Source organism: Papio anubis, chromosome 14 (genome assembly GCF_008728515.1).
Source record: "Papio anubis isolate 15944 chromosome 14, Panubis1.0, whole genome shotgun sequence".
Classification (NCBI taxonomy): Eukaryota; Metazoa; Chordata; class Mammalia; order Primates; family Cercopithecidae; genus Papio; species Papio anubis.
Window position 1 is genome coordinate 39,327,677 of NC_044989.1, and position 13,175 is coordinate 39,340,851.

A 13,175-nucleotide genomic window follows, 5' to 3' on the forward strand; every position below is an offset into this window, starting at 1 on the left:
GAGTCTTGCTCTGTTGCCCAAGCTGGAGTGAAGTGGTGTGATCTCGGCTCACTACAACCTCCGCCTCCCGGGTTCAAGTGATTCTCCTGCCTCAGCCTCCTGAGTAGCTGGGATTACAGGCACCCACCACCACACCAGGCTAATTTTTAGTAGAGACGGGGTTTCACCATGTTGGCCAGACTGGTCTTGAACTCCTGACCTCAGGTGATCTGCCTGCCTCAGCCTCCCAGAAGTGCTGGGATTACAGGCATGAGCCACTGCGCCTGGCCTGTTTATTTGTCTTCATTGTAATATGACTCTATTACAGCATTTTTCTAAGCCTTAGATGTTCTCTCCTGTCCCCTTGCCAGTGACACCTAAATGATGAATTTGTCTGAGGAAAAAAATGAAAAAAAAGAAATGCTAGTTTGAATTAATTTTTTAATGCAAGCAAAAATAAGGAAAGACAGTCACCCCACCATCCCTGCCAAAAACTTCATTGTTATTTGAAACATAATTATAAGCAAAATGGGCAATGGAATGCTGTCTTATTTTCTGCATGTGTATGTATATATCATATTTTGTATGCATATATATATGCATAAATATATTATCTATATAGATACATAATATATAGAGATATATATTTAGGAGAGCTACAGCAGTATGAGTGGTTTGATAATAAGAAGGCTTAAATGAAAAATATTATGAAAGCTAAAAATAAATTGTTCAGCAAAGTTGCCTTTTATCTTTTATTTCTCATTTTCGTAATATCATCCCATTAAAAATGAAGGAAACCGGCTGGGTGTGGTGGGTCACGCCTGTAATCCCAGCATTTTGGGAGGGCGAGGCAGGGAGACTGCTTGAGCCCAGGAGTTTGAGATCAGCCTGGACAATATAGCAAGACCTTTTCTCTACAAAAAATTAGCTGGGGCCGGGTGCGGTGGCTCACACCTGTAATCCAGCACTTTGGGAGGCTGGGGCGGGTAGATCACAAGGTCAGGAGGTTGAGACCATCCTGGTAACACAGTGAAACCCTGTCTCTACTAAAAATACAAAACAATTAGCTGGGCGTGGTGGCGGGTGCCTGTAGTCCCAGCTACTCGGGAGGCTGAGGCAGGAGAATGGCGTGAACCTGGGAGGTGGAGCTTGCAGTGAGCGGAGATTGCACCACTGCACTTCAGCCTGGGCGACAGAGTGAGACTCCATCTCAAAAAAAAAAAAAAAAAAAATTAGCTGGGCGTGGTGACATGTACCTGTAGTCCCAATTACTTGAGAGGCTGAGGCAGGAGGATTGCTTGAGCCCAGGAGGTCGAGGGTGCAGTGAGCCATGATTGCGCCACTCCAGCCTTGGTGACAGAGTGAGACCTTGTCTCAAAAAGAAAAAAAGCAAGAAACATACAAATCTGAAAAGGCATATTCCTGATAACAAGATGAAAACAAGAAGGACTTAACAGATTATATTTACACTAAGAATGTAAAATGGCCAGATCAGATCAGCTCACTTAAAAAGTCTTTCCTGGCTGGGATTACAGGCACAAGCCTGTAATCTTTGGGAGGCCGAGGTGGGAAGATCACTTGAACTCAGGAGTTAGAGACCAGCCTGGGCAACATAGCTAGACCTTGTTTCTACAAAACAAGTTAAAAATTAGCCAGGTGTGGTGGTGCCTGCTGTAGTCCCAGCTACACGCTGAGGTGGATGGATCACTTGAGCTGGGGAGGTGGAGGTTGCAGGGAGCTGTGATTATGCCATTGCACTCCAGCCTGGGTGACAGAGCAAGACCCTGTCTCAAAAAAAAAAAAAAAAAAAAATTCCTTCCCTTGAACAAAAAACTATTGTTTAGATGTCATAATTCCTTATGAAATGGATGCTTCTACATAACTGAATGAGATTCTCTGGGAGTTTACATGTTTCTAAGTGCGGAAGACTTTTAGACATGAACATAGGATTTATGTTTCTTCACTAACAATATATCCTTAACTCTTGGTGCTGGACACAGAAAATTTCTGGAATAAAGTGTATTTGCAGAATTTGACAACAATCAGTTAAGCATGCCAGACACGGGAGCACAAATGAGTTAATAAAATACTCTTAATTTTTCTTGATAGGAATATCACTGATAGTGCCTTTTTGCCTAACAGTGATAGCCCTATGCTATTATTTTATATGAGTTCCTTGTTAGCAAACTAAAAGTACTTTTAAATATTCTGCATCATTTTTGATGTCCAGGATAAAAGGCACCTACTACCATGCTGTAAAATTTATAATTTTAAGTATATATTTACAAATACATGTATATACATATATGTATATATGTATGTATGTCAAGTTTAGTTGGGTAAATATCCCAAAGTAAATTCAGCTCAGTTATTGAGGGGTTTGTTTTGCTTTGTTGTTTTGTAAGAGATATGAAATGATATTAACTGAAAGATAATCTTCCTGCTCTTGTGTTTACAAACCAACCTGATTACAACGCACTGACTAGTTTTGGGCTGCACAATTTCATAGAGGCTATGGATACGAATGTTTGCAAGAGAAGACTGGCAATGAGCTATTTAGACAACACACCCCGGAGGATCGGCTTGGGTCCTGAGATGATTTAGACAGGAGGAGAAAAGGATAAGGAATGGTGATATAGCAAAGGACAGCAGACAATTATCCGAGGGCGTTACTGATGAGGATGGCAATTCCTTGTCATTGGTCCACTGTTTGCTATGTGTTGGAATTTGTATGTAATCTTCTCTAGCTTGCTTTAAAAATAGAATCATCAATGCCTCATGAGACAGACAAAGGAGAGCCTGCCGTGGAATCTAGAGATAAACCTGAATGACCTTTCAAGTTTCCCTTTCTACACCAATGTGAAAACACAGAATAAGATACCAGCATTACTCAACAGACCTGGTTACAATAAGTATGAATTACAATGCAGGAACATATGTCATTTCTTACACAAACAGTGAGGCAGGCTATCTGATATTGCTTTAAGAAATTATGTGGTCAGCTGAAGCAAGATGACACATGTAAATCTTTTTCATAAATCAAAGTATAAGCTCACAAATTCTCCATATAAATAGCCTCAGGAGGGGCTGCTCTGATGAAATTGAAAATGTCTCTTCCATATGTGCAGTTTTAGGCTTTATAACATTTAAAGAAAATATTCTAAAAGATAAAGTTGGCATATAAAAGCACGGGGAAAGGAATCAGCAATGATCAGAGCAAAACAATTCTAGAAGGCATCTTAATTTTCATATGGCTCATTTGCATTTGAAACACTGTGAATTCCTATCTCACTTGTACAAAATGTGTACATATTAAATTACTTTGCACTTGAAAGAACATTTTCCTAAATGTTTGGAAGATGATCAAATTTTAACTGGAGGACTTGTTTTCTTCCATCAGGTGTGGGGGAGATGTGGCTTCCTGGTATGAGAGGCAACAGTTGATTCTAATAGCAGAACAAGACAAAAATAAGAAAGTAAATTGAAAACAATTCTTATTTGTACAATTTGATTTAAAGATGATAAGACAAGTGGATACTTATTGTACAAAGATGTCAAAATACATCAATTTTAAAATTAAGTAGGGTTACCTTTCCAAAAATTGAGATTTTCTGATACCTGAAAATTAGGTTCTATTACTTATTCTAGGATACCCATGGATATACTATTATTTATTTCAGTACACTTAATCTGAGTATCTAGTCAATGTTTAAGAGGTAGATGCCCATCAGCTACTATACAATAATTTCAGGAGACTACACAATACCCATCTCAAAACAAATTTTTGTTTTTTGGACACCATTTCACTCTGTTTCAGCCTGTTGCGCAGGCTGGAGTGCAGTGGTGCAATCTCAGCTCACTGCAACCTCTGCCTCCAGATTCAAGCGATTCTTGTGCCTCAGCCTCCCAAGTAGCTGAGATTACAGGCATGAGTGTCCATGCCCAGCTAATTTTTGTATTTTTGATAAGGACAGAGTTTCAACATGTTGGCCAGGCTGGTCTTGAACTCCTGACCTCAGGTGATCCACCTGCCTCAGCCTCCCAAAATGCTGGGATTACAGGCGTGGGCCACCCACCTGGCCTCAAATGTTTAATAGCTAGGATATTGGCAGAACAGCAAAGGCTTAAAACCTCTTTACTATCAACTTTAAACATTATTTAGTCTTAAGGAAACCACAATGAATGAAAATATTTTTTTCTGTAACATTTGTTTTCTGCCATGGTAAAATGTCTAGGATTCAGGTGTGTCTTCTGAAGGAAAACCAGAACTTGAAAGGCACCCCTGTCTTTCTCTTGGTCTGGCTCCCTGGGCACCTCACTTGAAGGAGAGAGCTGTTTCGAACTGGCCTCATGTGTGTGCTACAGGGGGGCCCACCATGCAAAGGTGGATAGGATGCAGTTTACAGAGGATGGAGAACATGGGCTGATCTCTGTAAATGAGCATCTCTAGGTACATGCTGCCCTTTGTGTTTCTTTCCTTTTGTTGCCTCTGGGCCTTTTGGAAGGCCTTGTTCACAGTCCCTGATCTGTATCCGCTGGGTTACAGGCATTGAATGAAAGGGTAGCACAGCTGTAAACCCAAGCAGAGAGCTGGAGCTGTGAAGGGAGAGCAGCACCCAACCCCCTCGAGGCAAGGCAAGGTCCGTGACAGATTCCCAGGGAGACAGTGACTAGGGGAACCAGGAGGTCAGCGGGGGCAGCTGACACTGTGCACCCTCCCAGGCCAGTGTGGGGGGGAATCCGGTGAGGTGTTTTTTTTTGTTTTTTGAGATGGAGTCTTGCTCTTGTTGCCCAGGCTGGAGTGCAGTGGCATGATATTGGCTCACTGCAACCTCTGCCTCCAGGGTCTAAGCGATTCTCCTGCCTCAGCCTCCCAAGTAGCTGGGATTACAGGCACCCACCACCACACCAGGCTAATTTTTGTATTTTTAATAGAGACGGGGTTTTGCCATGTTGGCCAGGCTGGTCTCGACCTCCTAACCGTGTGATCTGCCTGCCTCGGCCTCCCAAAGTGCTGGGATGTTTTTATTTATTTATTTTTTATTATTATTTTTGAGACAAAGTCTCGCTCTGTTGCCTAGGCTGGAGTGCAGTGGCACAATCTCAGCTTACCGCAACCTCCGCCTCCCAGGTTCAAGCAAGTCTCCTGCCTCAGTCTCCCAAGGAGCTGGGATTACAGGCGCCCGCCACCATGCCCAGCTAATTTTTGTATTTTTATTTTTTTTATTTTTTTATTTTTATTTTTATTTTTATTTTTTTTTTTGAGACGGAGTCTCGCTGTGCTCCCAGGCTGGAGTGCAGTGGCGTGATCTCGGCTCACTGCAAGCTCCGCCTCCCGGGTTCACGCCATTCTCCCGCCTCAGCCTCCCAAGTAGCTGAGACTACAGGCGCCCGCCAACACGCCCGGCTAGTTTTTTGTATTTTTAGTAGAGACGGGGTTTCACCATGTTAGCCAGGACAGTCTCGATCTCCTGACCTCGTGATCCACCCGCCTCGGCCTCCCAAAGTGCTGGGATTACAGGCTTGAGCCACCGAATTTTTGTATTTTTAGAAGAGACAGGGTTTTGTCATGTTGGCCAGGCTGGTCTCAAACTCCTGACTTCAAGTGATCTGCCCACCTCGGCTTCCCAAAGTGCTGGGATTACAGGCGAGAGCCACCGCGCCAGCTGAGATGTTTTTAACAGGAGAGTGTCCTTTTACACGCAATTCACACTGTCTTTCAGATTGCTGCCTCAGCAGTCTTTATTTAATTTTTTTGTTGTTATTTAAGTATAAGCTGCATTGGGCTTGATTTGCAAACATTTAATAGTAAAAGGTAAAATGGCCCATGTAATCAAAATATGGATACCTGGAGATTTTGGATACACAGAACTGATTTAACATTTCATCTTCTTGATTAGTTTGATTTTTCTCTCCCAACAAACTTCTATTTTAACTATGAAAAGGTTGGGAAAAGCCAACACTTTCTTCCTTTATGGAAAACATGCTAATGAGAAGACAGATGACTGAAAATTAGATTGAAGATGAAAGATTAAGCAAATGCAAACTGTGAAAATTGCTAGCCTCTGATAAATTGGAAATTACCAACTTGGTTTATTATTAGGCAATGTTCGTCTACTTATTTATTTTAATAATATTAAGGACCTTCTATGGGTCAGATACTGTTTTAGGTGCTGGGTTTACAAGGTGAGAAAAAGCCCTGAACCAAAACAAACCTATTTCCATGGAGTTTATGGTTTAACTTCAAAGTTTTCTGAAAGCAAGTGAAGGACAGTCACCTGATAAACTGCAGAATTAATATTTGTCATAGGAGTCACCGTACTGTTCTGCAATACTGGCCCATTGGATAGAATTTGTTTCCCAGATGTCTGGGTTTCATTCCTTTGTACCTGGCAGATCTTGGTTTTGAGAAAAAGCCTAGGAAAGGCAGACTTAGGTGCCTGCCGTGGGTGAAAAGATGGAAGAGTCAAGTTACCTTTATTGCACATCTGGAGGCTACAGAAAGGCACTTGGATTCCTTTGCAATGCTGGCAAAACTCAGTCCTGTTGGAATCAGCGTTTGATTGTATGAAGTTGTTATATTACGGGTATACAATCTTGTGGGTGGTATATCCAATCAGAGCAGCCAAACAGTTGTGTAACAATTTGATTCAAGTGTGTTTGGAATAAGGTTTTGTAATAATAATCTTGATATTTTCATAGTTCTATGGTTTTATTACATCAATTACCAATATTTATTAAGCTAGACAAATACAACTACACCAGTACAAACGAAAGGTCTTGGTGTCCACCTTGTCTCACTTTGAAAGGCAGACAAACAAAAACAAAAAAGGAATTCTTTTTATAGCACTTTAACTTTTGAGCGGAAGTACCTGCTGGCGTCTGCTGTTTCTTCCTTCATTACGCGCTTTTCTTTTAATTTGGTCCTCGTGAAAAGAATCAAAGTAGGAGCTCTCCAGGAGTTGGGAACAGGTTGATCTGTCATCTGGATTCATCTTCAGACACCCCTTTGGAGGAAGAGAATCACAAAGAAGATATTGAGGGAGGGGCTCATTTTGTTACCATGCCCACAAACTGAGTAATAACTTGTTAGGATAAATATGAGTTTAGAAAATCTTCAAGTTTGTGTATTATCAAGTAGTTGGAGCTTGTTAATAGGATTGCTCTTCTTTTTGCTACTTCAAGGTCTTTTGAGAGCAGAATGAATGGATGGTCAGTGTCTCTCTGAAAGAGGCCGCCTGTAGATCTGGTGTTCCCACCAATGACATTGTAAAATCACTACTGAAAGCAAATTGTTTGCAGCAGTCTGCAGAGTGTAGTCCCTGGACTAAAAACATCAGTGTCGCAGGAACTTGCTAGAAACGCGAAGTCTTGGGTCCTACCCCCCGCCTGCCAAAGGGAATCGAAGCACTGGAGGTGCGGCCTGGCAGTTTGTGTTTGACAAGCTCTCTGGGTGATTCCGATGCCCATATGCTCAAGTTTGAGAACATCTGGGTTAAGGAGATGGCTGAGGAAGTGAGAACCTCAGTCATGAGAGTGAACCTAAAACAAGGAGAAATGAATGGACTATATATTCATATAAAAATAACTACAGGCAAAACAGAAAAGGTGACATTATGACCCTTCTATATTTGAGACCATTAGAAGCCTCTAGGTCGGCTTCTGAGAGTGGGGAGGAGTATCACAGCAGAGGGGTCTGTGGGGGTCCTGACACAAAGAGGTTTTCTCTGAGAAACACTGATACTCCAGCCAGACAGTGGGACTTTGCCCATCAATAAACACAGATTATGATCCATAAACAGTAGCTTTAAGCCAGACCTGGTGGCTCATGCCTGTAATCCTAGCACTTCAGGAGGCCAGAGGTCTAGACCAGACTGGGTAACATAGTGAGACCCCATCTCTCCTACATTTGCATTTTTTTTTTTTTTTTTTTTTTTTTTTGAGACGGAGTCTCGCGCTGTGTCACCCAGGCTGGAGTGCAGTGGCGCGATCTCGGCTCACTGCAAGCTCCGCCTCCCAGGTTCAGGCCATTCTCCTGCCTCAGCCTCCGAGTAGCTGGGACTACAGGCGCCCGCCACCACGCCCGGCTAGTTTTTTGTATTTTTAGTAGAGACGGGGTTTCACCATGTTAGCCAGGATGGTCTCGATCTCCTGACCTCATGATCCGCCCGCCTCGGCCTCCCAAAGTGCTGGGATTACAGGCTTGAGCCACCGCGCCCGGCCTACATTTGCATTTTTAAAAGGAGCAGCTTTACAATACCCAGGCACAGATGACCTGACAATTATTGCCTTCCATCCATAAGAGAGAAATAAGGCTCACCACCGTCACAAACATTGTTTTGAGACATTCTGAAGCCCAGACAATTGCATTGCCTGAGGCTGCCCCAGCTGGGCACTGCCCTGTGGTGTCTGTTCCTCCCTGACACCAGCTGACCTCAGATCTCTGAGATCCCTGAAGCTGCCTGCCCGTAAGCAGTAGCACCTGGCCCTTGGCGAGCGATCTGATTAGTCCTGTTCTTCAAGAAACAATCCTGCTCAGCAAAACTAGACTTACCTGTCCCTCCATGTCTACTGCCTGGTCCAAGCAAATGACCCCTAATTAATGACTCATGCCATATATCAGCTCCAGCTGCCGAAGCATTCTCCTCAAACCCTAATACTGTCAGGGCTATAACCAGGACAGAAAGACTTTTTTGTTGTTGTTTTTTTGAGACAAAGTCTCGTTCTGGCTGTCAGCCAGGTTGGAATGCAGTGGCGCCACCTCGGCTTACTGCAAGCTCCGCCTCCCGGGTTTGAGCGATTCACATGCCTCAGCCTCCCAGATAGCTAGAATTACAGGCATGCACCACCGTGCTGAGTACATTTTTGTATTTTTAGTAGAGACAGGTTTACCATGTTGGCCAGGCTGGTCTCAAACTCCTGACCTCAAGTAATCTGCCCACCTCGGCCTCCCAGTGCTGGAACTACAGGCGTGAGCCACTGCACCCTGCCAGAAAGACTATTTTGAATACAAACTGTGATAGTCTCTATTCTTTATCACTCAATTCTGGTTTTTGCTTCCACTGTTCCATTAAAGTGGCTCTCGTTATTAACACCTCTGACCTCTACTTCCATAGCCTTCAACCAATCATGTGTTTTGAATTCTGTCTCCTCAATAGTATTAGACACTACTGACCAAGCCCTCCTTGAAACTTTGTTTCTCTTTGGCTTCTCTAATCTCTCACTTTCCTTGCTCCTCCCTCCTGGCCACTCCTTTTCAAACCAGCCTTTGCTAGTTTACCTTCTTCTCCACTATGGTTGGATAAAGTTCCTCAAGGCCAAATCCTAGCCACCCCTTTTTTTCTCATCTATTCTTGGTTTCTAGGTGATCTCTTTGCTGCCGATGGCTTCAGTTATCAAAGTTTACCAGAGATTTCCACATCTACAATTCCATTCCAGACCTCCCCTAGGAACTCCAGACCTGCAGGCGCAACTGCTTACTTAACATCTGTCTCAAGGTCACTGTTGTCGGTTGAATTGTGTCACCGCAGAAATATATATGTTGAAGTTCTAACTCCCAGTACCTCAGAATGTTACCTTATTTGGAAATAAGGTCTTTGCAGAAGTAATTTGTGAAGACAAGGTCATAATGGCGTGGAGTAGACCCCCTAACCCAATTACAATTGGTTTCCTTATAAGAAGAGGGAAGATGGTGTAGACAGACACACAGAGTGAATGCCATGCTATGACGGAGGCAGAAATTGGAGTTACATTGTCACAAGTCAGAGAATGCCTGGGGCTACCAGAAGCTGGAAGAGGCAAGGAAAGACCCTTGCCAAGAGTTTTCAGAGAAAGCCTGGACCTGCCAACACCTGAAAAACCAATACAGGCACTGTATCCTTGCCACCTCTTCTACTTTATTCCCCATATATCAGTCATAATTAAGTCCTATCAGTTTTCCTTTCAAATATATCTTGAATTTATTCACGTTTAATTTAATTTAATTTAATTTTAGAGATGAGGTTTCACTGTCGCCCAGGCTAGAGTGCAGTGGCACAATCATGGCTCACTGTGGTCTTCAACTCCTGGGCTCAAGCAATCCTCCCGCCTTAGCCTCCCAAGTAGCTGGGACTAAAGGCAAGTGCCACCATTCCCGGATACTTTTTATTTATTTTTTGTGTTTTGTAGAGATAGGGTCTGACTTTGTCCAGGCTGGTTTCAAATGCCTGGGCTCGAGTGATCCTCCTGCCTTGGACTCCCAAAGTGCTAAGATTACAGGCATGAGCCACCATGCCCAGCCTCATTCACTCATTCCTATTTTTAGATGGGCTTTCAAAACTATTGAAATCTAGTCCATCACTAAATACCTACGAATTTTCATTTTAAAGAACATTTTTAGATTCTTAGAAGACACTACTAATGCCGAGCTCCCCCCATGGAGTCTGAGCGGGAACAATGTCCTGCTTGATTCGTTCTGAAGCACTAAGATGAACTGAGTAGAACTGAGGCTTCTGAGCCTTTGCCTGCCTGGATTAATAACTTTCTGTATATCAAGAAGCTGACGGATTAATCAGAGGTGTTCCCTGTAGACATGCTCCTAACCCAGAAAACGTCTTGAAGATGGGAGATGAGAAATCAAAACTGTAAAGTCCAAGTCAGCATCCTTTTCTTAAGTCCAAACTTCAAATTTCACAGAAAACGCTCCAATAAAATTTCTAACAGTCTATAGTCTCCTTCTTGATGACTAGCTTAAGCTGATATAGTGATAGGATAGTCATGACTATGGAAATAAATGAGTAATAAATAAGAAAGATTGTGCTCATGGTCTCATTTTAAACCTAATGAAGAGAACACAAAAGACCTGCCATAGATTGGCCACTGCACGCCACCGCTCTCCTTGACTCCGCCATTGCCCAATACGTCATCCACCTGAGCAGTTCCCTGCATAGGTTACGATTCGGTCCCATGGGATAAACACCAGTTATGGCAGCCAGTACTTATTTGCTGTTAAAGATGTCCTGGGCCGGGTACAGTGGCTCATGCTTATAATCTCAGCACTTTGGGAGGCCGAGGTGAGTGGATCATGAGGTCAGGAGATGGAGACCATCCTAGCCAACATGATGAAACCCCGTCTCTATTAAAAATACAAAAATTAGCCCAGTGTGGTTGTGCGCGCCTGTAGTCCCAGCTACTCGGGAGACTGAGGCAGGAGAATCGCTCGAACCCAGTTGGCGGAGGTTGCAGTGAGCAGAGAACTCCAGCCTGGGAGACAGAGCAAGACTCTGTCTCAAAAAAAAAAAAAAAAAAAAAAAAAAGGATGTCTCAACTGCAAAGAATTAAAGTGTTCTTTCATCTACCATGGGGCAGGAGTCTATAAGATAGGATGTGACCCATGTAATAGCACAATCCTTGATGCACTGAGAGGATTCTTGGGCCTTACGTTGATACTTATGGGTCTAAATAAAATAGTTGAATAACAAACCTAGCTTCATCTAAAAGCTTAGGCAGCCAACCAGGGCTCTTCATCTTTGGAGATGAGGACGGGGAACTTGTCCTACATCTTGCAGTTTTCATGCCCCAGAGTTGCCTTCAAGGGAACCACAGGTTGTCTCTGGCTTCCATCTGAAAATTGGTTGGGCTTGCAGTGCTTGATGCCTCCCTTCTCCCTTGTAGGTTTTGCTAAATTGCAGGTGGGTCAGAACCACCTGTCAAGAACAAGGTCAGGGAATTGGGCTTCTAGGACAGGACCTGCTGAGTGCTGGATGAAGGCAGGTCTGGGCAGTAAGACAGGACAGATGGCAGCTGAGGTCAGGTGGAGCAATGGTATGGGGAGTCTGAGAGCAAAGGGGTATCTGGCTCTGACTCTCAGGAGGACTCAGGTTGAAGCACTCCAGCACTCTGGATAGCACCATGGCAGTGATCAGCACTCCCACAAAGGCTGGTCTACAAAGTTGACTCTAGGTCATCCAAATGGCCCCACTGTCTAGATCAGATGAGTCTTAAACTGAGTTGTTTATCGTAATCACCTAAGGGCATGTTTAAAGATACACATGCCAAGGTCCCACTCATGAAAATTCTCCTTCTCAATCTGAGGCTAGATACCGGAATCCATATTTTTCAAAAGCTCCCAGGCCATTCAGATGAATAGCCACATTTGGAAGACACTGCTGTAGACAGAACTTAATTGACTGTTAAAGATAGATACCCTCTCCGGTATCCTCATACCCTTTGTCCAATGAGCTTTTGGTATATACAGTGGATGGCAGGGTCACACACCTTCTAGTGTGGCTTCATTTGGTCAAGCATGAATGGCAGACTAGGCAGAGGTAAGTTTCTTCTGCTTTTTATTTGAATCTGTCCTTGGTTTGACCATCTCTCTTACGCCTAGTGCAGGAGCTAGGTCTGGTGTCTGCATGGCTCTGATTTTGCCTCATCTACTAATGTTAATAGATATGTTAGAACAATGACTGCTTTAACCACCGATGTCCCTTTAACTGGGATTATTTTACAGTTCTTTATCATTTTCAATGACTACATCCTATTTTGGCATTATTTAATCCACTGTCCACCCCTCCTCAAATTACCAGCTTCAGTCATTACAATTTATAGCTAATAAGAGTTATAATTGATTCTTAAGTACCTTCATGAAGTTCAGAGCCACAGGATGAGCATCTGAGAACTTTTCCTCAAGAGTTTCCTGAAAAACAAAGTTAAAATATTCAATATTACATAACAACAAAGTAATTTGTGTGTGTGTGTGTGTGTGTGTGTGTGTGTGTATTTACAGACAGGGTCTCCCTCTGTCTCTCAGGCTGCAGTGCAGTGGCATGATTATAGCTTACTCTAACCTTGAACTCCTGGGCTCAAGAGATTTTTCCACCTCAGCCTCCTGAGTATCTAGGACTATAGGTGGTGCCACCACACCCAGCTAATTTTTAATTTTTTTGTAGAGATGGGGTCTTGCTATGTTGCATGAGCTGGTTTCAAACTTCTGGCCTCAAGTGATTCTTCTGCCTCAGTCTCCCAAAGTGCTGGGATTATAGGGGTGAGCCAGCTCAACTGGCCCATATTTTGAATATATTAGTAATAACAACACTTTAAAGAAAGACCCTCTAGTAGGTTAGATAATTCATTTTAAATATATTTTTTAAAAATCATGCTTTTATATAATTGTACACTGTAAAGATCTGAAATACATAAAATGAAGTTATTTTCTT

The 13,175-nt window shown here is 43.0% G+C and overlaps 1 protein-coding gene across 4 annotated transcripts in view; it reads right to left on the reverse strand.

Moving 5' to 3' along the window:
• Nucleotides 1-3,204: 3,204 nt before the first annotated feature.
• The window catches only part of CDKL4 (cyclin dependent kinase like 4), a 76,652-nt gene continuing 66,681 nt past the window's right edge, over nucleotides 3,205-13,175 (reverse strand). For 2 of the 4 annotated variants that reach the window (XM_031655095.1, XM_031655096.1), the window contains exons 8-10: nucleotides 12,599-12,655; nucleotides 6,852-6,986; nucleotides 3,205-3,425 (exon numbers count right to left, since the gene is read on the reverse strand). In XM_031655095.1, coding sequence (XP_031510955.1) covers nucleotides 3,324-3,425; nucleotides 6,852-6,986; nucleotides 12,599-12,655 — 294 coding nt within the window. In that variant the 3' untranslated portion in view covers nucleotides 3,205-3,323. Of the gene's footprint in view, nucleotides 3,426-5,583; nucleotides 6,420-6,670; nucleotides 6,987-12,598; nucleotides 12,656-13,175 lie in introns of those variants that run through there. The other 2 variants (XM_021924769.2, XM_003908539.4) reach the window with 2 other exon arrangements.